This window comes from Muscardinus avellanarius, assembly GCF_963383645.1.
Source record: "Muscardinus avellanarius genome assembly, chromosome: X".
Taxonomy (NCBI): Eukaryota; Metazoa; Chordata; class Mammalia; order Rodentia; family Gliridae; genus Muscardinus; species Muscardinus avellanarius.
The window spans coordinates 98949838-98975826 of record NC_137792.1 but is presented as its reverse complement, the minus strand read 5'-3'; the positions used below and the strand labels follow the sequence as shown (position 1 = coordinate 98975826).

At 37.6% G+C, this 25989-nt stretch overlaps 1 protein-coding gene across 3 annotated transcripts in view; it reads right to left on the bottom strand.

Annotated features, from left to right (window-relative positions):
- The window catches only part of MORC4 (MORC family CW-type zinc finger 4), a gene marked incomplete at both ends in the record, with an annotated part of 58939 nt that overhangs the window by 5866 nt on the left and 27084 nt on the right, over positions 1 to 25989 (bottom strand). For 2 of the 3 annotated variants that reach the window (XM_080718704.1, XM_080718706.1), the window contains 5 exons: positions 10959 to 11134; positions 12510 to 12561; positions 12984 to 13052; positions 14865 to 14989; positions 17527 to 17629. In XM_080718704.1, the coding sequence (XP_080574830.1) occupies positions 10959 to 11134; positions 12510 to 12561; positions 12984 to 13052; positions 14865 to 14989; positions 17527 to 17629 (525 nt within the window). The remainder of the gene's footprint in view (positions 1 to 10958; positions 11135 to 12509; positions 12562 to 12983; positions 13053 to 14864; positions 14990 to 17526; positions 17630 to 25989) is intronic. The other variant, XM_080718705.1, reaches the window with a different exon arrangement.

The following is a 25989-nucleotide window of genomic DNA, read 5'->3' as shown; positions in this document are numbered from 1 at the left end:
TCCCAAGAGAAGCAAGCATTCTACACCTTAGCAGTCATTCATTATACTTCTACCTACCTGTAGACAACCACCAATTTAATTTCTGCCTCTATTTCTATAGAATAGTCAGAACTATTCTAAGCATTTCATATAAATGGAATGATAATATATGTGCTTTGTTTCAAGATGGGGTCTCACCCTGTTGCCCAGACTGCCCTTAAATTTATGGTCTCAATTTATCCTACCTTATCAATCTCCCAAGTATGTGGGATTACAAGGCATGCACTACCATGCTCAGCCTGTTGTTGTTGTGGGGGGAGTGTAATTTTGGGGTCCAAACCCAGGACATCACATATACTAGGCAAGCACTCTACCATTGAGCTACAGCCCCAGCCCCCTTTGTGATCTTTTGTAACTGGCTTCTTTAACTTAGCATGTTTTTAAGATTCATCCATGTTGTAGCATATATCAGTATTTCCTTACTACTTTGGTGTGGATAAGATTTGAGCTGTGCTGAAATTTAGTGCCCACTATGACATATTAAGAGGGTGGATAGCCGGGCGTGGTGGCACACACTTGTAATCCCAGCATTTAGGAAGCTGAGGCAGGAAAATCGCAGTTTAAGGACAGCCTCAGCTACTTAGTGAGGCACTTTGTAACTCAGTGAGACCCTGTATCAAAATAAAAGAATAAAAAATAAGGCTGGGGTTGTAGCTCAGAGGTATATACCCTTGGGTTCCATCCTCATATCACTCACACACACACACACACACACACACACACACACACACACACACACACGAGGGTGGAAGCTTAATTCAACTGTGGTGCTTACAGCTGGTTTGGGGGATATGTTTAGGATTAGAGAAGGTCATCAGTAAGAGAAGACTTGATTGAATATTGGCGATTATATAAGAGAGATCAGCGGATATAGATAGACACACATGGGCACTCCCTGTCTCTTGCCATGTGATGCCACCACCTCAGTACTCTGCCAGCAAAAAGGCCTTCACCTAAGCTAGTACTATGCTGTTTGGACTTACAGTCTACAGAACTGAGTTAAACCCATTTTCTTTATAAAGTTTTCCTGCCTCAAGTATTTATTTTATTTTTATTTTTATTTTTTGTGGTACTGGGGATGGAACCCAGGGGCATTCTACCTCCAAGTTAATACCCCCAGACCTATTTTTTTTTAATTTTTTTATTGGTGCACTGTATTCATACATCATAGTGGGATACAAATAAAACTTTTGTAGACATACATGCACACAGTCAACCCCCACCCGATCCCCACCCATTATTTTGAAACAGGGTCTCATTGAGTTGCAAAGGGCCTCACTTAGTAGCAGCTGAGGCTGTCCTCAAACTACGATCCTCCCGTCTAAGCCTCTCAAATGCTGGGATTACAAGCGTGCGCCACCACGCCCAGCTTTTATTCTTTATTTTTGAAACTGGGTCTCATTAAATTGCAGAGGTTCTCGCTAAGTTGCTGAGGCTGTCCACGAACCCGGATCCTCCTGTCTCATCCTCCCAAATGCTGGGATTACAAGCATGCACCACCATGGCCAGCCAGGTATTTAATTATAACAAAAAAGTGAATGATGCAATTATATTGTATGGCTGAGTAAATATTCCATTGTATGGATATGTACCCATTCATCACTTGATAGATGTTTAAGTTGCTTATACTTTTTTTTCTTATACTTTTTGACTACTTGAATTATGCTGCCGTAAATGTGTATACAATTTTTATGTGAATATATTTTCAGTTTTATTGGCTGTATTAGGACTGTAATTACTCATCATGGAGTAGCTCTACTTTTAACATTTTGTGGAGCTTCTAGACTTTTCCAAGGCAGTTGCAACATTTTCCATTTAAAACATCAATATATGAAGGTTCTAGTTTTGCCACATCCTCACCAGTATTTGTTGTTTTCCATCTTACAGATTTCAATCATCCTGGTAAGTGTGAAGTAGCAGCCCATTGTTGTTTTGATTTTAAAGTTCCTTGAGGTCGAGCTGGGCGTGGTGGCGCACGCTTGTAATCCCAGCATTTGGGAGGATGAGACAGGAGGATCGCGCAGGTTCGAAGCCAGCCTCAGCTACTTAGTGAGGCTCTTGGCAACTTAGTGAGACCCTGTTTCCAAATAAAATATAAAAAATAGGTCTGGGAGTATAGTCCGGAGGTAGAAAGCCTCTGGGTTCCACCCCCTGTACCACCAAAAAAAATTTCTTGAGGTCTAGTGATGCTGAGTATATCTTGATGTGCTTAACTGGTCATTTGTGTATTTTCTATGAAGAAATGTCTATATTGATCTTTTGCTCATTTTAATTGTGCAATTTGCCATGTTATTAGTTATTTGTAATTGTTTTTATATATTTTGGATTCTAATCCCTTAGAAGATATAATATTTTCCAAGTTGTTTTCCTTTTCTGTGAATGTTCTTTTCACTTTCTTTATAGTGTTTTATGAAGCTCAAAATTTTTTAATTTTTATGCAGGCCAATTTAACTCTTTTTCATTGCCCTTTGGGCTTTTGGTGTCATATATCAGAAATGATAGCCTAATCCAATGTCACAAAGAGTTACTCCCATGTTTTCTTCTAAGAGTTTTATAGTTTCAGGTCTTAGTGATTGTGTCTGTAAGCAATTTTGAGTTGATTAAATATACTGTGAGGTAGGGATTCAACTTCATTTTCTTGCATGCAGATATCCAGTTTTCCCAGTACTCCTTGTTCAAAAGAGTATATTTTCGTCCACTAAACTACCTTGGCACCTTGCCAAAAATTCGGTGACCATACATGTAAGGGTGTATTTCTGACTATTCCATTGATATTTATAGTTCTAAGCTTATACCAGTACCATATTGTCTTGGTTACTGTAGCTTTATTGTAGATTACTGTAAGGAAGTGTGATTCTTCTAACTTACTATTCAAGATTGTTTTGATGATTCTATATCCCTTTCTTTTCCATATGACTTTTAGGGGAGGATGTTTGTTATTGTAGAAGAGCCATCTGGTATTTTCATCAGGATTACACTGAATTTGTAGATCAATTTGGGAATGATGCCATCTTAACTATATTAAATCTTCTCACTCACAAACAAGAAATACACTCCCATTTATTTAGGTCATTTTTAATTTCATTTGATATTTTGTAGTTTTCTGTTTATGTCTTACTTGTACCTCTCTCAGTAAATTTATTTCTAAAGATTTCCTTTCAACTCTAATCTTTAATATTTCCTTCCTTATGCTTGACTGGATTTAGTGTTTTTATTATTATACCTTCATGATGGACTTTATCATTATGGAGCATCTCTCCTTTTATTAGGTGACTTTTTTTTAAAAGCATATCTTATCTAATATTCATAGAATCACTTTATCTCTCTTATAGTTGCTGCTTACAGGCATGTATTTTTTATACTTTTACTTTTAATCTATCTGTATCTTTGAATCTAAAATATATATTTGGACATTAAAAATCCAATCTGATAATATCTGTCTTTTGATTGGACTGTTTAATTCTTTCACACTTTTCCCTCCTCAACCACTCCTGAGAGAGCACAGCCCTTCCAGAGCATGTACACAGTCTTCCAGATTTCCAGAGATTTTTATTTTATATTATTTTTTATTACTGATATAGTAGAACCTTTGCTATTTAGTTTTTTTAATATATATATATATGTTATACCTTCTTTATTCTTTTTTATTTTATTTTTTAATATTTATTGGTGCATTGTATTCATACATAATAGGATAAAAAAAACTTGTGTAGACATACATGCACACATCACCCAGTCAGCTCCCATCCAATCCCCACCCCATTCCCTCCCCAACCCTCCCTCCCATGCTTGCCTTAGTGGTTGATATCGATATGTTTAAGTACATCATGTGTTTTAGAGAGCTTTTCCCCCCTCCCATCCCCTCAGTGAGGTTGCCTTATTTGCTCTTCTATAGGATCTCCTTTTTCACCTGGAGTTCCTCTTATGACCCATTTCACTTAAGCTTTCACATATTAGGGAAAACATCCGATTATTCTTTTGTTACTCCTTTATTTTTACTCTTTTATGTTTTGTAGATATTTTCTGGCATATTAATAACACCACATCATTAGAGTTTTTATTCTGTACAATGTTATATCTTTTGAGAAAGCCCAGAGAAGAAAGCAGAGCAAGTATATATTTATAGGTTTTATTTATAGGTTTTGTTGTCCTCCCTCCCTCCCTCCCTCCCTCCCTCGCGCGCGCTCTCTCTCTCCGTGTCTCTCTCTCTCCGTGTCTCTCTCTCTCCGTGTCTGTCTCCGTCCGTCCGTCCGTCCGTCCGTCCGTCTGTCTGTCTGTCTGTCTGTCTGCCCCTCTCTCTCTCTCTCTCTCTCTCTCTCTCTCTCTCTCTCTCTCTCTCTCTCTCTCTTCTCTCTCTCATACTGGAGATTCTACTCTACCCAGGAGCACTCAACCTCTGAGCTATACCTCTAGCCCTTTTTTATTTTTGGTTTTGAAACAGGGTTTTACTAGCTTGTTGAGATTCTTGCTATGGTTGCTGAGGATATTCTGGAACTTATGATCCTATCTCAGCCTTCAAGTACTGAGATTACAGGCATGTACCACTGTGCCTGGCTTGAAATTACTTCATAACAACTCACTCTCATGGCAACTAATATTTTCTCAGGAGAAATACGTTAACCCTTTCATGAAGGTGGAGCCCCTATGAACCCATTTATCTCTTAAAGGTCCTACCACCCCTCAATTTTGTTGCACTAGCCATTAAATATCAAAATGAAGTCAGGCATGGTAGTGTACACCTGTAATCCCAGTACTTAGAAGGCTGAGATAGGAGGATTGTAGATTTGTGGCCAGCCTCAGCAACTTAATGAGACTCTGTTTAAAATTAAAATGAAATAGGGCTAGAGGTATAGCTCAGAGGTAGAACGTCCCTGGGTTCAATCCCCAGTACTATAAAAATAATAATTTCTGCCTCTTTATTTATGTATTGTACTTGATGAGACACTGTAATGATAGCACCTCCAATCTTTATATCTTTTTCAAATGTTTAAACAGTCTTATATATTTCTTTGAATATATTTTTAATGGCTGGTTTGAAGTCTTTGAAAAACCTGATATCTGGATCTCTTCAAGAATAGTTTCTCTTGCCAGGTTTTCCTCCACATACAAGTCACACTTTCCTGTTTCTTTGTATGTCTGATAATTTTTGTTGACACCTGGACATTTTAGATAATGTGGTATAGAAAATCTGGGCACTGATTCCCCCCTATAGTGATTGATATTGTTGCTTTTGCTTGGTTTTTAATTTAATGACTGGACAGAACTAGCTCCATGAAGTCTATTTCCCATTTATTATGAAGACTCTGATGTCCTTGCTCATGTTTTTTCTTGATTTTATGTTTTTACCTGGCAACCTAGGGTTCATTCCTGGCTTTACATATGCCAATTATATTTGTGATTAAACCTCCTTAGTTACTTAGATCTTTAGCCTTTACTATGGAATGTGTGTGTGCATAGGAGGCTACTATAAAATTATAGGGAGTTTACATTTCTGAACCACATTTATCTCCATATTAGTAGTTTAGATTTTCCCTCCTTCAACCACTACTGAGAGAGCACAGCCCTTCCAGAGCATGTACACAGTCTTCCAGATTTCCAGGGATTTTTATAATTTTATTTTTAACCCTGGCTTCATAGAATTTGCCCTTGATTCAGAATATTGTTTTAGCCAGTAGTGGGAAACAGGTAGTACTTAAGTTCTTATGTCAGTGAAACTCTGCCCTTTGCTATTAGATCGCTGTGTGGCTTGGGGACCGGATTTAAATCTACTTTATGTCCTGCTCTTATTGCTCTTAGTGAGTGCCAACTTCTGCTTGTGCTTATGCAGAGACTTCCAGACAACTAGAACTAAGTCCCCAGGAGAACTCTTTTTGACTATTTTTCTCTGATCCTCTCTGTAACCAAGTGGCTGATTATTTGGTCATTTTCTTTGTTGTAACATATCATGGAGCTATGAGTTCCCTCTTAATTGTGCCACTATGATCCCTTGTTTTTGTCAATGCCCTTAGGCATTGTCATAAATTCATAAAGTCAATTCCTTCAAGGTAGAGTTGTGGAGTTTGTTCTTAAGGCCTATATTTCTCTGTAAGCAGAATCTTTGCAACACTATGTAAGATCTGAAGGCAGAGCCAATGCCTCACTTCTTTCAGAGTGAAGTTCCTTCTTTATGAATGGGGGTAGGTTGGCATTTTTTTCTGGTACTGAGGATTGAACTCAGGGTCATTTTCCTCCAAGCTACACTCCCAGCCCCATTTTTAAATTTTTTTTATTTGAAAAAGGGTCTCACTCAGTTGCAGAGGGCCTCACAAGTAGCTGAGGCTAGCTGTGAACCTGTGCTCCTCGTGCCTTAGCCTCCAGTAGGTTGGCTTTTGACTTGCACCTTCCAGCATGAACCTCTGATCTGTAAACAAGCTTGGGCTTGAGCAATAGAAGCCTAGTATTGTCAGCTTACCTTGCCTGGTGAGTGCCTCCATTCTATCTGTGGGGATTAGCGAGGGAAGAGAAAGCTGGGTGGGAAAAGAGAGACCCCATTCCTTTTGTGTTTCCCTGTGAAGCTTTTATAATACTGAACGGAGGGAGATGCAAAGTCAGAATTCTGTCCCTCCCAGGATAAGCCACAGCTTCAAATAGGGACTAAGAGAGAGCGCTCATATTTTTGACCATCTCAACCTGGGATTAGAGCTCTGTAGAGTAGTTTCCATAACGGTGAGCTTGGAAGGGTTGGGAATAGGAGCATGTCATAATTTAAATGCCATTGACTCTTGCTGTTTTTCCTCAGATTTAGTGAATTTTCTTGAATTAATATATGTCTATTTGCTGTATACACCTAGAAAAACTACCAGGAAATATGAATTTAAAAAAAATATTTCAAGTTAAATGGCTATTTTTTATTGGTGCCTTGTGGTCATACATCTTAATGTAGTACAAATTGGTAGAGGCTTATATGCACACATCACTCATTTAGCCCTTCCTTAATTTCCACCCCCAAAATGGCTATATATTGGTGAGAGAATCTACTGGGTTTATCACTTATCCAGTCCAGAAGTTGCTCTCCCAGATAATATTTATATGTGGCCTTTGAATTAATTTTATTCATTTGAAAAACTATTTTACATGCTTTTTCCAAATATTTCTTTAAACATATTAGAATGTCCTCTCCCTCTACAATTATAGTGGAATTCAGATTTCTTGTTATCCTTTAATAGCATGAACTAAATTATCCTTTGATACAGTTTGCCCCAAATAATCAAATATGTTATAGTCATTCATTCTTGCTTTTGTTCATAAGCTATGGCTATTTTCGGCCTTAGTTTGTACCACCCATAAGGAAACTAGCATGTATATGGGGATATTTACATATAAAACTGACTACTGTTAAGCTCCTTAACCTTAGATCCACTCGTTACCCTAGAACAATTCCTTTCATACAGAAAGCATTCAACAATGTACAGAATAAATGAAGAGAAATGAGTTACAACCTTTCACAGAAATATGTTGTCTTCCCTTAAAATGTTAGAATGGCGTTTGTACTGACAGATTCTACTCCTTTTTGAGTATGTGTTAATGGGGATTGAATCCAGGGTAGTCTACTACTGAGTCACACTCCCCTCCCCATAATTTTTGTGTTTTGAGAAATCTTAAAAATTGTATTTTAAGAGAGTCTTGCTAAATTGCTCAGATTGGCCTCAAACTTGCAATCATCCTGCCTCAGCCTCCTGCACAGCTAGAGCTGTGTACCATCATACTTGGCTCCTGAACCAATTCTTTGTTTTGTATGTGGTACTAAGGATTTAATCCAGGAATATTCTACTTCTGAGCTATCTCTTAGATCTATTTTATTCTTTTTACCTTAAAACAGCATCTAAGTTACCATGTGTTGGCCTCAAATTTACAACCCTGTCTCAGCCTCTCAATTACTGGGATTATAGGCATGCACCACAATGCCCAGTTTGAATCTATTCTTTTTTTGTGTGTGTGTGGTACTGGGGGTGGAAGGAACCCAGAGGCTTTCTACCTCCGGGCTATACTCTCAGACCTATTTTATATTTTATTTGGAAACAGGGTCTCACTAAGTTGCTGAGAGCCTCACTAGGTAGCTGAGGCTGGCTCTGAACCTATGTGATCCTCCTGTCTCAGCCTGCCAAGCGTGGGGATTACAATCGTGCACCACCACGCCCAGCTGAATCTATCTTTATTGTAGTTCTTTGTCTATTTTCTTGTTAGATTTGTGAGATGCATAAGGTTACCTATGATACTAATGATACCTATGGAAATCCTGCTAACCTACCCCACTAAAAATTCTTAAAGTTCTCTTGAATAGTGTATACTTTATTTTATCTAGTTAGTAAGTTGAAGTACATGAATCAAGGACTCTTATCAGTTTTAGGTTTTGATAACAAAGGAGAGTGTTGTAACTTGTGATTAAGCCTGTTATTTCATTAACACTGTTATATCATAAACCCTGTATATTTTGTTAAACTTGTAGGTACCTCTATTTCCCCCACTCCAAAATGACAGTCTCTCCCCAATCAATTGTTTCTTTTTTTTTTTGAGACAGGATTTTACCATATTACCTAGTCTGACCTCAAACTCCTAGGCTTAAGCAATTCTCCCTCTTCAGTTTGCTAAGGTTGGAAAGGACTACAGGTAAAAAGCACCATGCCTGGCTCCCTAATCTGAATCTCCCATATAAGTAGCTCAAAATGACAGAATTATCATCAGTTAGTAATCTTACATAACACATATAATATTAGCAGCATCAATATCACAGTTATTTCTACTGAATCTTACTACCAATAAATTAAAATTACACATGAATGTTCAAAGTACTTTGTCTGTCCTCTAGAGCCAAAATCTCAATCTAGATATAGCATTCCCTAAGACTCAAGACAAAAATCCCAATGAAGACTGATTAAGTATGCCACCCAATGGCTATAATACAGTATTACATCCACAAAATATATAACATGATGCACAAATAAGCATTTGTAATCCTCCTGAGGTTACAAAAAGCACTACAGAGTTAATAAATACTGGAAAAGGGGAAGGGAGCTGTAGTATAAAAAGGATTGAAAAGTAATGACATGGGTATCTCTAGCAGACCAACGTAAAGAGGTAACAATGTGTTTCAAAAACACATAGCACTGCCGGGCGTGGTGGCGCACGCTTTTAATCCCCGCGCTTGGGAGGCAGAGACAGGAGGATTGCGCAGGTTCGAAGCCAGCCGCACGCGCTGGCTTAGGAGATCCTGTTTCCAAATGAAAATGTAAAAATAGGTCTGAGAGTGTAGCCCGGAGATAGAAGGGCTTCCAGGAACCCCAGTACCACCAAAACAAAACAAAACAAAACAAAACAAAACAAAACAAAACATAGCACTGACTATATACTTCTCTAAACCTACAATAAGATCTGAAAAACTGTATATGGAAACAGGGTAGAGTCCAGTTCAAACTCCTGAGACTAAAGCTGAACTATGTTCTTTATCTCTTTGCTAGAAGATTCAGTCTTAGAAATTTCTCTGTAAATATGATTAAAATTCAACTACTACTTCTTGAGTACGAACTATATATTCCAAGGCACTGTTCTAACGACTTTTATATAGACACTCATTTAACTCTTTTTACGAGTTTTATTAGTTTTTCTCCTAAAAGCATATTTTCTCTTGAGATTATTTGTCCATGTTCAGAGGGTCTTAAGGTTTCTCCATTATTTATAGGGATGAATTGTGGAAGAATCATTTAGGGGGCTTGCACACCTATACAAATGCTTATCTAGATCAGAGGACAAAATGACCTAAGAAGCCACAAACAGAAAAAATAAACAAAGCAGGATTCATCTTATCCTTTGATGTATTCTATGGCCTTTATCCTACAATACATTAAGAAGACATCTAGACTGAAAGTGGTTACTGACAAGGTCAAATACATATATGAAAGTCATATTACTGATGATGATACAATTTTCTACTGTACTAGAAAGGAACTTGGTAAATGCCCTATGGCTTCGTCCTTTCAGAGTGAGAAACACAGTAGAGAAGAGAAAGAAAAGAGACATAATTAAGAATTCCGAGCTCATTCATGTGGCAGTAAGGGGGCAGTCATATGTTTTGGTGCTTCAAATACTCCTAATATTTAAGAAAGTGAACAGCTACGGTTCTTCCTGTTATAAAATTAATAAAATAACAATGATGAAGTACTATATGACGATCAAGTAAAGCCCAAGCCATACTTTTACTAATGCTTTACTCTAGGAAACAGTGCTAAGGCTTACCCAATAGCATGAATTTCTAAGGTTTTTTTTTCAGTACTAGAGATGGAACCCAGGGGCATTCTACCTCTGAGCTATACCCTCAGCTCTTTTTTTATTCTTTATTTTGAAACAGGGTCTCATAAGTTGCAGAAGGCCTCACTAAGTAGCTGAGGCTGTCTGCGAACTGCGATCCTCCTGTCTCAGCCTCCCTAATGCTGGGATTACAAGCGTGCACCACCACGCCTGGCTTAATAGTTATTTTTATACATGGCCAACATGTGCTAGGCCTCTGAAGTCCCAAAGATCTTCAGTATCCATAAACTTAAGGAGAAAAACAAGTCTCATCTATGTAACATTTCCTTATTTATATAGCACTTTATGTTTTGCAAAGTTATGCCCATTATTTGACTTATACAATTCCCAACATAATGGTAATACATAATACATGAAAGAGCATCAGAAAATTATGTAGACTTGAAATGGCAGTTGTAATGTGGAAAAACCAGGAGTGCACACAAAACATATTTCTGTCAACCCCAAATTGTGTTTTTCCTTGTGAACTCTATGCTAGGCTCTAGGAAAAACATAAACATAGTAAGATATACCAACTTACTGTATAGGAAAACAAACCTTGTGGCTTACTATTGACAACAGAATATGTTTTCAGTCACCTGGAAAACTGAAAAACACTGGAATCCAGAGGCTTAAGTTGAAGAGAAGGTGATCTGCTTTCTTCTCTCATAGATGGAAGCAGGCTAGGGCTATCAATTCCCTCATATCCAATTGTCTTTTCATTCAGTCCAGCCATCTCTTGAACAGTAGGAATCTTTGGTGGATTACTGAACACCTAGAAAAAAAAAGATTTATAAAAATCCCAAATTCAAACCAAATGTCAGAAGATGAGTCAATCCTTCTGATGCTAGGAAAGAACGCGTAGCCAAATAAAAAGAAACTGTTTCCTACACAAAACAAACAGCGCGCAGTAATGTACACTAGAACACTGAACCCAGGCACATCCGGTTATTAACCTTATCAGTTAGACACCAACAGACCTCCCACAACTTATTTATTGGCTCTCAGAGATATCCCACCCACAGCATGAACCAAGGCCCCCAATCACTGTCTATTTCTCTCTTTTGTGACCCAGTTGAAGGCTGGGTTTCAGTCTTCTGAGATCTGTGATGAGAGTATAGGTGGAGGGAAAAAGCACTGCATCAAGTGTCTGTGCTGGTTTGGGAGAAATGCATGCAAGAGACTAACATATATTCACAGGGCACACACACAGAGACATGCATCTGGGAACTGTGGGAGAGCCAGCTTATGAAGATAGTATGAATGATTAGGCAAGGAATACAAAGGGGAGGTAAACTGAATGAGGACAGGGCAGTCCTAGGAAATCTCCCGATCTTGACATTAGACCATTAAGCCAAGATATTAGGGTATAAAACCTGATTACTCATGTGCCTGGGTTTTAGCAGGATATCAGAAGAAGAATCCATATTAAATTGCCTCTATCGTCACCAGTCTGACCTACCCTGATTGGGTGGGTAGAAGATGATTCTAACATGCGACTAGACTAGCAGATCTCTCTGGGGAAGAGGGTCAAGAGGGAAATCATGCAGAAAGGCAAGGTTGGGTAGGGAAGATATATGGGTGCTATGGTGGCTGTCAGGAGAGGAGTGTCCCTGAAAGGACGGCCAACCTTATTGCACCCTTCAGCGTCCGGAGCTGGGCAACCATGTCCGAGAGACAGTGCTCCTGAAAATTCAAAACAGCAGAGTCTTTATAAAGCCAGCCAGCCTGAAAGCAGGGATCGGGGAGGGACACAAAGAACCACCCTTCTTCCCAAGAGGAAGGAGGAAGGAATCATCCCTGAATCCTGGAAGAAAGGAGACAGGAAAACCAGACACTCAACAGGAGCAGCCTGTATGAGGATGGAACACAACCCTGAATATTCTGTAACACCGTATATGACATTCACCCTGTCCAGAGTCAGTAAGGAATCAAAATCAGGGAAATTATTTGACTGTTCTATTTTAGGTGGTCAGTACTTCAGTAACAGCAGATCAACACAAAACCCAAAGATCCAATAAAAAGAAAGACCACAAGAAGAAATGGTTTGTTATTTCTATGCAGCTTTAAAATTGCTGCTTCCTTCAACCTATATATTCTGTTGGGGAAAATTTTGTGTGAGGAAAGAAAAGGGCCATACTATCTCTCACCTGGTGGTTCTCATTTTCAGTAGGAATCTTCTTCTTTTCAATAGTTTGATCTCTAAAAGATAAAAATGCTATTTAGTTCACTCAAAACATCTCAGTCGGAAATGGATTACCAATTGTAGATTTAGGTTATATTAGACTATAATTTTCATTCCAAATTAGAAAAAATATTAGCCTTGCTGAGTAACTAGGGTTGCCTTCCTGAACTATGCTACTGAAGAGTTTTCAGATGCTATTTCTTTCTCTCTGAGAGAGAGGGGGGGGGAGGGGATGGATAGATACAGAGAGATAAAAGACAACCACAAGAAGTTAGGACATTCAGGAGATGGTTAGAAGGAATAAATGATAAAATGGAGAAGTAAAGAGGTAAATCATTAAAAACACCAAAGTATTATTCCTCTTTTCAAAACTATCTTATTACAAAAGTTCAGTATCTTTTGCTGTATGATACAGAATACCACATCATGCATACTCAACTGTTTCTTAGCTTTGCTCAAGTATAGGTCTTCATCAATGAGTTCTTGTTCCTCTGGAACAGAGCATCTCCTACAGTGCAGAGAATAAATCATCTTTTGGAAGTAAAAAGCATTCTTTACTTTTATCCTTTACTTTCCTTACCACTATGATAGGGTAATTTAACAACTCTCTAACATAAAGTTTAGACGCCATTTACAGGACAAAACATTGCTATAAGTAAAGCATAAGGAAGAAAATTTATGGAGTAAAAACTGAAAGAGCACTGGAGATTTATTCGGTGGCAAAAATAATCCCTAAAATCAAACATTAATAATTATTAGAAACTAGGTTATACCCATTTTATAATGGACTCAGGTGCCCTGGAAGACTGTCCCTGGACTAAGTATAGGCAGAAAAAAGATTATTTAAAACGGAAACCTCAGACAGGCGTGGTGGTGCAAGCTTGTAATCCCAGCATTTGGGAGGCTGAGACAGGAGGATCACAGTTCAAGGACATCCTCAGCTACTTAGTGAGGCACTTTGCAACTCAGTGAGATCCTATTTCAAAATAAAGAATAAAAAATAGGGCTGGGGGTGTAGCTCCGAGTTAGAATGCCACTGGGTTCCATCCCCAGTACCGCAAAAAAAAAAAAAAAAAAGAAAAAGAAAAAAAATGAAAACAAACAAAAATGAAACCTCTACACACTCAGGTTTGAGTCCAGCCCCAGAAACTCAATCCTAAATTCTAGTCACACAATCTAATTTGTTCTTCATGAAAAGGTGCTTAGGCACATATAAAAACTATGAAGGAATTACATTAAAGACCTATACTTCATTAATTTAATTTACTCCATTTTAGATATTTTCCCTAGAAAGCATACCCTGGTAGCAGTTTTCTATCAGTATTTATCTTGCAAAATGAATTTTAAGAAAGTCACAATTAGATTTACACAAAGTGACTTATTATGAATATATGTGACTACTGAATCAAATACAAAATTGTTAGATTGAAGTTAACATCCACAGATACATCAGGTACTATTTAGATGTTGGAAGCTAAAAGAAACATAAGGTTTATTAGGACAAACACATAAATAAATAGCACTGGATATACAATAGGTACTATTAACACTGATCCCAAATAGGAGGCATATAAAAAATTCACTCAACATGAAATATAAAGACCATGTTCTTAAAGAATTTTAAATCTCCTGAAGAGCAAAAACATATATATGTTTTATATATGTTTTTTTTTTTGGTGGTACTGGGGTTCCTGGAGACCCTTCTACCTCTGGGCTACACTCCCAGACCTATTTTTATACTTTTTAAAATTTTGAAACATGTCTCTTAAGCCAGCACGTCTGACTTCGAACCTGTGCGATCCTCCTGTCTCCGCCTCCCAAGCACGGGGATTACAAGCATGCACCACCACGCCTGTTTATATATGTTTTCATATATACATATATAGGAAAAATGACATTACGAAATATAAAACAGTATGTGAAAAAATACTGAGTCAAACACTGGAAGAAGTCGATGTAAAATCACTTTATACTATTGTCCAAGAAAAGTGTCACATGAAAAGGTTCTCCTCCTGAGATAGGTATGACTTGGGTAGACAGATGGCATACAGAAGAGGTCTTTGCAGTCAGGAGAAACGCCATTAAGTCATGGAAGAGAGAATAAACATGGCAGGTGTGTGGAATAGTGAACCCATAGGCCTAATTAAAGAACAGAGTTTGTGTGAAGGTAAAATAAAAAAATTAGACCAGCTAGGTAGGATGGGGCCGGTCAGCACAGGGGCTTGAATGTTAGGCTAAAGGGTGAAGACTTAACGTGCTTTAGAATATAAAGACACATCAGGAGTTGTCTCAGGCATAATACTAAGTCCTGGAACCTTACCTATATTTTGGATGAGAATTATAATAACAAAACCATCTTGCAGGTAATGTAGATGGATCCACCTTGCCAGGAAGCTTCCTCCATTTAAGACACTCATCACACTGTACCCATGTCTGGTCAGGAATCTCCCTGAATGAGGGAAAATAGAGGCGTGATTCTGTACATCCTAGCTCTTGCTTTGTCATAGATTAGAAATGCACACACACACACACACACACACACACACACACACACAATTTTATATATGAAAAGTGTTAGAAATGAAATGTTATGGTCCAGATGTCTAAAATGTGTATATTTTGAACTTTAAAGATGTCTAAAATGCATATATTTTGAGCTTCAGAGATAAAAGAATGTTAGAACTATACTAGATAGAGATACAAGATAGGGATAGGAAAATAACATGGTGAGATACAATTATTTATGGAGGTCAATAATATTCTGGAATCTTTTGTTCTAAACAAATAATAGAACAATTTTAACTCTAAAATTTATTAATTATGTATTACATTATTACCAAGGAATAAAATCCATAGAATCATTTTATTTGCTTCTATGTTATGTGATTTGTCTAATCACATAACAGATTTAAGATATACTTATAGAAATCCCTGAAGTATTGTCATCAAAACATTTTCTCCATTTCCTGCAGATGCTCCCTATTCCTCTTTGTCCTTTCAAAATAACCTTTTATTTACAATGCTTTAATAAAAAATTTATTAGGTTGATAGTCCCAAAGTTGATCTTAAAAAGTACTAGGCTCAATTTCACCACTACGATGGGTGCTGTGGTTCATTTTAGCACTGGTCCAGTAATTTTGTTTAAATCGTTTTTCTTCTAGTTATTATACCATTCAAATACAATTTCCTTTCCTTTTAAATAATCTATTTTAACAAATACAGTTTATACACATTTTTAGACCTATAGTTTCCTATCTCTTAGCCCCAGGCTTCTACAGATTTGCAACCTTTAAGCTCCAAGCTCAGGACTGACCTCTGGTGTCTATATATTTCCACACAACCTCCTTTTCCTGTAGAGTCAAAACCAAGCAATAAGCAGTTTTAGAATTAGTGGTGGGGGTGAAGAGGAGTGGGAGGAGCAGAGGAAAGGTCATATTAGCTTTAGTTCTTTATGCATATGTACACAAGAGTCTGTTGCAGAAAGATGCCAGTATTATGCTCTTAGGGAGAAGCACACTGAGAGGCAGCAACTGTCTGCTTTGGGTTACACGCAGATCATGGTGGATACTTCAATCCAGGCAGGTAGGAAAGGGGTTTTCACTCATCTTTATATTAAATAGGAAGTTGAAGGAACTGTACTATATTTACTTACCATATCCCTTCAGAAAAGTGTAGGGGTTAAGAATTTGGGTTTAGTGACCAGACTGTCTATGTCTGAACTTCAGCTCTCCCACTTTCTACTTGTCTAATCCTGTCTAACCAAGTTACTTAAGATCTTAGTGTATCAATCTCTAGCTCTGTAAGGAAAATAATATCTATCTTAGAGTCATAATTATTAGATAAATTATTACAGGTAAAGAACTCTAAAGCTGGGCATGGTGGTGCACATTGGGAGGCTGAGACAGGAGGATCACAGGTTCATGGCCAGACTCAGCTACTTAGTGACACCCTTTGCAATTCAGAGAAACCTTGTATAAAATAGGGCTAGGGGTGTAGCTTGGAGTTACAATCCCTAGTACCATACACACAAAAACAGATCTCAGAATATCACAAGGCATATAAATAAGTACTCAATAAATAATTGCCATTATTATAATTATGCCTCTAGCACATACACTCTCTAGCAGTATATGAACATCTGTTTCTCTGCATTAATTAATGCTAATTTGTAAGGCAGAACAGGCATCTCATCTTAATTTGCATTTCTTTGAAAATGATGGTGGATGGACAAGAACTAAGATTTTTAGAATAAGTTGGAAACGTATATACAGCCATTAGGATGCATTTGAAACAAGGTTTTATACATTTGTGTGGTAGCTTTCATTAAAAAGAAGTTGATGCCTCCCCCAAAAATGAACTCTAACACTCTAAATCTTTGTCTTAATAGATGGTGTAACTGACTGTGTGTGGTTATGCAGTATATCCTCTATATTATATTCCTTTTCTCATTTAAAGAAGTTATTTTCATCTTGTTCTGTCTTCAATTCAATAAATTCGACCTGCTCTATAATATGCTGTGCTATTTCCATTCTGAAATACTAGTTTGGTCCCAACAATATTCACTAGAAATAAAGAGAAGGGAAGTTTTCTAACATGTCTGAACACCTCCTTTATGCCGGGCATTAAAGTGTTAATGCTTCCTAATTCACTCTACTCAGAGAAATGGAGTAACTTACTCAAGCCCATCCAACCATTAAGAAGCAGATCCCAACTTTCAACCGCATAGTGTCCTATTTATTTGGCCATTATCTTCCAATATATTACACTGCTTCTATAAAACTGACAGTACTGAACTCTTCATATTTATGACCCAAACCTCACAAGTAGAAAACCAAAAGAAGTTTAGAAAAGAATACAATTAGTACCTTTATTTTCTCATTTTTAGTTAAACTTCCTGATATGGAAAGCATCATTTTACCCTTGTTCTTTTCACTTGATCAATTAATATTACCCATAATATTTTGTATTCTATATTTTATTACTGAAGGTACTGGCCTGGCTATGGCTGAGGTCTCAAAATTCTCTTGAGATATCTTTTCCTTCCAATAAGCATTGAGCTTCTGAGCAAGAGCATTTATTGTCAACCTGAAAAAAGATGCAAGAAGTATGTCAAAGTTCAGTACTTGTTGAACAGATTTTCACTCACTTGGGAGCTCCCATTAACAGAAACCAACAATTTAGAATATTCAGCATAGTTTCAAACATCTACACCTTAAGAAAGTAAGATAAAAATCCACTGCTTTTGAACACTACGTATCATAACACCAGTCATAATGCTGAATAGTTATACTTTGACTGACAATGTAAAGTCACAATGCTTAAAAAGTAGAGTTCTATAAATTTTCAGGGCTTGTAGCATCACAAAAAAGGTGAGACTACAAGACTATGAGATCTTAGAGACTATGTCAGAGGACCAAATTGCAGGGCTAGGACAGAGCCAAATACTGGTAAGGTGATAGGAAATTAGTTGTCAGATGATGACAGGTAATTCAGGATCAAACTGAAAGTCAGGATCAAATGCTATATATCTATTATAAATTAATCAAATATTAACTTTTTAGTGCTAGGAATTGAATCCAAGGACATTCTACCTCTGAGCTACATCACAGTCCTTTTTATTTTTATTTTGAAATGAGATCTTGCTAAGTTACTGATCTTGCTATGTTGCTGAAGCTGGCCTCGAACCTGGGATCCTCCAGTCTTAGCCTCCCAAGTACTAAGATTACAGGTATACAACACTATATCTGGCAAATATTAACTTTAGTATGATTATATAGTTCCTCCATATCCAAATGTTGAACACAGCAGTAACAGCATTAATTAACAGAAAGCTTCTATAATCTTGTACTACATAGCTGGTATTGGAGAGTGTATCTGAGCTCTGGTTCTTGTTCTTTTTATCTCTTTTCCCAAATGAGCAATAGTAGACTCAGGGTCAACAACAAATTTTAAGTAGAATGAACTCAGAGAGGTCCACATTAAGACTCAATTATAATAAAACCATTAAAAGACAAAGACAGTCTTGAAAACAGCAAGAAAGCAAGCAAGAAGTAACTCATCATATTTAAGGGGTACTTGGAATTTGTAACTTTACTTTCTGATTTTTACATTACTTCAGAGAATTCATTTAAAACGATGAGTCTAAAAGCTAAGTACTACTGTAACTTTGGTTTTTAACTCCACATTTTATAATGAAAAGGTAGTAAATAGCTATTAAAGAGAATTTTTATGTATAAATGAAGTTGAGCTGGGATTAATTCAAAATAGTATAACTTAGGGATGTTAGTTGTGTTCCCCATGATAACCACAATGTAGCTATAAAACATACAGAAGGAAATGCGAAAGGAGTTTGAATATTTCACTGCAAAACTAACAACTGAACAAAAAAGAAGATAGCAATTTAGGGAATGAAGGACACGAAAGCTACATAAGGTGTATAGAAAACAAATAGCAACATGACAAAGGTAAGTCTCTCCTTGCCAGCGATTATTTTAAATGTAAATAGGTTAAACTCATATATGTTTTAATTTTTTATTGGTGCACTGTATTAATATATCATAGTGGGATACAAACTTTTGTAGACTTACATGCACACATCGCCCAATCAGCCTCCACCCAATCCCCACCCCATTCCCTCCCCATCCCTCCTTCCCATTCTTGGCTTAGTGTTTGACATCTAGTATTATAGCAATTTATCCAAAATTAACAATGATAATCTCACATAACAGTTTCATTTGTCTGATACCAAGCTTTTGATAACTTAAAGATAACATTTCAATATTTCTTTTTGCTTTCTTTCTTACCAGAGAATATTTTTTCTTTTTTTTAGGTGAAACTATCATGTATTTATATATTTCTTTTTCAGAAAAAAAATCTATCCTAATATGGAATATAGACTCTAGATACCCAAAACGATCTCGAAAAAGAACAAAGCTAGAAGATATATATTTTCTGATTTCAAACCATATAAAGCTACAATAATTGAAACAGTGTAGTACTGTTCTAAAGGCAGATATATAAACCATTGGAGTTAAATAAAAGCCTAGAGACACATTCTTCCCTATATTGTCAAGTTATTTTTGACAAGATTTCCACGAACATTTGGTGGGGGAAATAATAATATTTTAACTAAATATTGTTGAAAAATAATAATTACATGAAAAAGAATAAAATTGGACCCTTACCTAATCCCATATACAAATATTAACTCAAAATAGATAAAAGGCCCTAAATATAAATCTTAAGACTATAAACTTTTAGAAGAAAATATGGGTCATAAAATCTCACAACACTGAAATTGGCAGTGATTTCTTGGATATGATTTCAATGGCATAGGCAACAGAAGAGTATAAAACTCCCTAAAAAATAAAAAATATTGTATATCCAAAGACAATGTAAACAAAGTTAAAAGTTACTGATAGAATGGGATAAAATATTTCTAAATGCTATATCTGAAGGTATATTAATATTCCAACTAGAAATCCTAAAAATTAACAATAAAGGCAAACAATACCATTTAGAGATAGGTAAAAGACTAACATAAATAATGAATCTCCACAGATAACCAATCTTAGTTGTCTGTTGGATGGAAACTCTTATTTCTCTGGTTCTGGTGTGTGTTACCTATTTCTTCTTTGTAGTTAATCTCTTTGAGTATTTTCTCTAGCACTGGTTTTGAAGACATAAATTCCTTCAGTTTCTGTTAGTCGTGGAAACTTCTTATTTCCCCATCTAATTTGATAGAAAGTTTTGCTGGGTAGGAAATTTTTGGCTGGAAGTTGTTTTCTTTCAGAGTTTGGAGTATGTTACTCCAAGCCCTTCTGGCTCTCATGACTTGGTTTGGGAAGTCTGGAGTGATTTTAATTGGTTTGCCTCTGAATGTCACTTGGCCCTTTGTTTTTGTTGCCTTTAAGATTCTCTTCTTGGCTTCCACATTGGTCATTTTGACAATTATGTGGCGTGGGGATCCTCTTCTCCAATCCTGTCAAGGGAGTTCTATAAGTTTCCTGGACCTGTATATCGACCTCTTGCTCTATGTTTGGAAAATTTTCTGCTATTACTTCCTTGAAGAGATTGTTGATCCCTTTGGTTTCACCTTCTTTTCCCTCCTCTATTCCAATAATTCTTAGGTTAGCTCTCTTAAAATGGGCCCATATTTCTTCAATGTCAGATTCCTGCTGTCAGATATTTTTTCCTAGATTAGAAACTATGCATTCATTTTTGGATTGATCATCTTCTAGGAGCAAGATTCTATTCTCCATGTGGTCTAATCGGTTGTTTGTACTTTGAATTGAGGCCTTTACTTCATTAATTGCATCCTTTATCTCTTTTTGGCTCTCTCTGAATTCTTTTCGAAACACCTCTATTATTTCTACAGTTATTTTCCTGATTTGATCTTCTAGAAATCTCTGAATTTCTGTTTTATTGGGTTCTGATGTTGTGGAGTTGTGGGCATTCATTGCTCCATTGTTGTTCCTCTTTCCCATGATTTCGGAAGTTTATGCCTTCTCTGGGTTCTTCCCTTGGGTCACTATGACTTCATTTAAGGTGCTCTGGATCTCAAGTCTGTGGTATCTCAGTTCCCACTACTCCTTTACTGTGTTGTATCACAGAGTCTCAGACCCAGGGAGTCAATCGAGGCTGCTTTAGACCATGGGGGGGGGGTGACAGGTTGGGCGTTTTCCTATGGTGTGATATCTCTGCCACTGCCACTCCCCCACTGGGTCAAGTCCCTGGGAGTGCAGTACTGGGATTTCTTCTCTGGGGCCTGCAATTTGACTCACTGTTGTTGAGTACGCAGATGGAGCTGTAGTGGACTCGGTGAATTCACTGCTGCCGCCGCCGGTGGCAATATGGTGCCGCTGACACGCCCTCGGCCGTGAGGCTGGCGTATTTCTTCGCTGGTTTTGAGCTCAGCTCTGAGTCCATGCAGCGTGTGCTGAGCTCAGCCACTGGGAGCTTTAGATGCTCCCTGCGCTGAAAAATCCCGCCTGGCTGTTCTGCAGCGGCTCACCTTGGCTCACTGTAGCCGTCCGGTGAATTCGCTGCTGCCGCTGGTAGTAAGGCACTGCTGCCGCGCCCCCGGGCATGAGGCCGGTGTATCTCCTCTGTGGCTCTAAGCTCCGTTCTGAGTCCCCTTCCTCTCTGGAGCCTGGTGATTTTTCTGTTTCTCTGGTGATGGTGTTTTCTGGCTATGATAGGCACTGATTTTGTAGTAATGGAGATTGGTTGTTAGCGGGGCTCTTAAGCCCCGCTTTTCTTGGTCGCCATCTTCCCGGAAGTCTCTAAACTCATACTGATTACCTTATATGTAAATAAATTAAACCCAGATTCACAAAAATATGATGTAAAAATTGCAAATTTTGTTACCCAGAATTGGGGTTTTACTGAAACTAATACCTAAAAATGTGGATGTGACTTTGGAATTAAACATTGGCAAAGGCGAGAAGAATTTCAGGAACATAATAAAAAGTCTAAACTGCCTTGAACCAATTGTTAATGGAAATATGGATGTTAAACACTTCACTGGTGAAGGCTCAGAAGGAAGTGAAGAAGAACAGTAGAGAAAACACAAAATGCCTTAGAGAATACTCAAATCATTTTAAACAGACTGTTAGCAGAAATGTGGATGTTAAAGGAATTCCTAATGAAGACTCAGAAGGAAACGAGGCACATGCAACTAGAAAACTTGAGGGAAGGTGATCCTTGTTACATAGTGGTAGAAAGCTCAGAAAAAATGTGATCTGTATTTCTGTGGAAAGCACGACTTGTAAATGTTGAAACTGGACATTCAGCTGAGGAGATCTCCAGGAAAAATGTTGGAGGTCTGGCCCTGTATCCTCTATATGCTCGTGTAAAATTTGAGGGCAAAGAAATAAGCTGAAGCCGGGTGTGGTGGCGCACACTTGTAATCCCAGCATTCGGGAGGCTGAGACTGGAGGATGGCGGTTCGCGGACAGCCTCAGCTACTTAGTGAGACCCTGTTTCAAAATTAAAAATAAATAAATAATAGGGCAGGAGGTGTAGTTTTGAGGTTGAATGCCCCTGGGTTCCATCTCCAGACTCACACACACACAAAAAAAGAAAGAGCCGGGCGTGGTGGCGCACGCTTGTAATCCTCTCGCTTGGGAGGCGGAGACAGGAGGATCCCACAGGTTCTAAGTAAGCCGGGCTGGCTTAAGAGACCCTGTTTCAAAAATATATATAAAATAGGTCTGGGAGTGTATCCCGGAGGTAGAAGGGCTTCCAGGAACCCCAGTACCACCAAGAAAGAAAGAAAGAAAGAAAAGAAAAGAAAAGAAAAGAAAAGAAAAGAAAAGAAAAGAAAAGAGTTGAAGAAGCACAAAAGAATCAGAACTGATTTGGTAAAGTTTCTGCCTATCCAAATTGTAAGAGATGCTAAAATTTAGAGATTTACTGTTAAGGAAGTATGCTTTAGAGAAAAAGCTGAGGGTGACATTGGACAACCTTGTGGTAATATCTCAATAAAAACAAAAAGGTCAGAATATTCAGTCACACAAAAGACTCTTTGAAAAGATTAAGCGTATGACTCATGGTTCTCCACAGCCATCTCAGCTGAAGCCAAAAAAAGAAATAGGATTATGTAGGATAGACCTGTCAAGAGCCTCTTGTTAAATGGAGTGAATATTCATGACATTCAGGGGAGATCCACAAGGTTCTTATGAATGGCACCAACACAAAAACTTGTAGTTGGACTGAAAGGAATGAAGAGAATATAAAATAAAAGAAGCCTGTCGGATGTTCAAACCTCATACGTCTAAAGTCATGAAACCAGCTAATAATACTACTCAGCTGCAAACATATTCTACCCTTCATGAAAAAGGAAAGATGATTTCCAGGGTGGAACTATAAGCCCAAAGTAGAAAGCTCCAATACCAGGTGGCAGAGTTGTAAGCCCTAGAAAATTAAAACCAGTCTTTGAAATTCAATGGGGTTTGCCTAGCTGGATTTCTGATATTCCTTGCTACCTATAAATCCATTTATTCCTATTGTTTTCTCTCCCACTTGACCCAGAATATATAAAGCCAGTGTCTTGTGCTTGTTTCACTATTGTATTTTACGTGTAAAATACAAAAACAGAGGTCACGAGAAAGACACACCTGAAGAAGAATCTTGTCCCATGATGTATCATACTCAGAGTATTATGCATATGTGATTAAGACAATGATATTTGGGACTTTTGAACTGATAACAATTAGCTGAAGTTTTATACTCTGAGTTAATACTAATAATAGGTTGATCCTGCTGGGAATTCTAGGATAGAGTTGTAGCATGAACAAAATACATTAGGATGGGGTAAACATATTTTGCTTGTGAGGAGTAAATGAATATTCAGTTATCAGTGGGCAGACTGGTCCTCCAAAGATGTGTATGTTCTAATGCCTGAACATTTTGAGTATGCTAGGTTACATATCAAGTGGAAATTAAGATCACAGATGGAATTAAGGTTACTTATCAGCTGACCTTAATACAGGGAGTGTTTTGAAGACAAGGTCTTCAAAAGTGGAATGGTGAGGTAGAAGAGTCAGCATAAGTAAAGGAGATGTGATAATAGAAACAAGGTCACTGGAAGAGGGCAATGTGAGGAGAACTCAACCATCGCCGCTGACTTTGAAGTTGGAAGAAGAAGGCCTTGAGCCAAGGAATGCTGGCAGCCTCTAGATCTTGGAAAAGGCAAGGAAATGGATTCTCCTCTAGAGTCTCCAGAAAGGAATGCAGCCTGCCAACACTTTGATTTTAGCCCCATGAGATCTGTTTCAGACTTTTAACCTACAGAATTCTACAATAGTTTAGTGCTGTTTTAAGCCACTAGACTTAAGATGATTATCAACTATATTTCCCTCAAAATTTTAAAATATCTCATGGCTACCCTGTGGGTTCATTATGTGTAGCTTGGCACACAGTTCAGGAATGGCGGTTCTAGGACAGGGGTAAGCAAACTACAGCCCAGGACACAATTCCTATTCATCCCCTGTTTTTGTAAACAGAACTGTATTGGATAGAGCCATTCCAATTCCTTTACTTTGTCTATATCTGCTTTCATACTATGGCAGAATTTAGTAGTTGTGAAAGAAGCCAGTATGGCCCACAAAGTCCCAAGTATTTACCTTTTGCCCTTCTCAGAAAATGTTTGGCAATTCTTGCTCTAGGATTTAGCCCTATTCTATCTATATAACTTGATTTCCCTTCACTCCAGATATATCCACATATCCTTACTTCCCATACGGTTAACTATTCTGAGTTCCTATCATTACCTTAGGCTCAGGACACAAATTCATCTTGGAATTTCATTCCTTCTCTTTTCTAAATCTTGTATCCTTTAAGACATATCATAAATGCAACTGTGTACCTAAAACTTTCTCTATCCATTCTATCAGGGCATTTTTTTATACCATACCAGTTAGGCTTTCATCAATAAGGCAGCCATTTTATTGCTAATTTATTTTATATACATGGCAATCTACTATTACAAACAGTCTATAAGATACTTAAAGAAAGTAACAATGGTTTTGTTTCCTCTAGAAAATTCCACAAAGCTTATCCACTTTTTTATGTACCAATGGAATGGTTAAAGTGCATTGATTCTATTTCTTATGATGAAGTTCACTCTACAAATGTTTTAAAAGTTTGAGCCCTGATAGTTTCAGCTGAAATCTGATATGTACAACTGTTAAGTGATATCACAGATGATTTATTGGTATACATTCCAGAAGTATGATGGCTGGTGTGTTTTACAATTTTTAGTTTTGATATTCATGATACTTATAGGATGAGTTTGTGATAGGAGATAACCTTTATTAATCCCTCTCTCAAATTCCCATATTTTTATCGAAAAAACTTATTTTTATATAAAGGAAATTAAGTACAAAAGGACAATGGAGCCAGTGGTAGGTCAATGGTAGAGTGTATGCTCAGCATATGTAAGACCCTGTGTTCAATACCCAGCATCATAAAAAGAAGTGGGGAGCCAGATATGGTGGCACATGCCTATAATCTCAGTATTTCTGAAGTTAAGATAAGAGGACTACAGATTGAGGCTAGCACATGGAAACTTAGACCATATTTGAAAAGAACAAATAGGGATGGGGGTGTAGCTCAGAGAGAGACTGCCTCTGGTTTCAATCCCCAGTGCCACAAAAAGGGGAATAACAGTGCCAAAATTGGATAGCAATTATGCAAACTCATTATCCTCAAAAATTGTATGCAGGATGGTATACTAAATCTGTTTTGTTTTTGTTTTAGTTTTTTGTGGTATTGCGGGATGAACCCAAAGGCATTCTACCTCCAAGCTACTTTCCCAGCTCTATTTTTTATTCTTTATTTTGAAACAGGATCTCACTAAGTTGCAGAGGGTCTCAATAAGTAGCTGAGGCTGACCTTGAGCCTGTGATCCTCCTGTCTCAGCCTCCCAAGTACAAGGACTA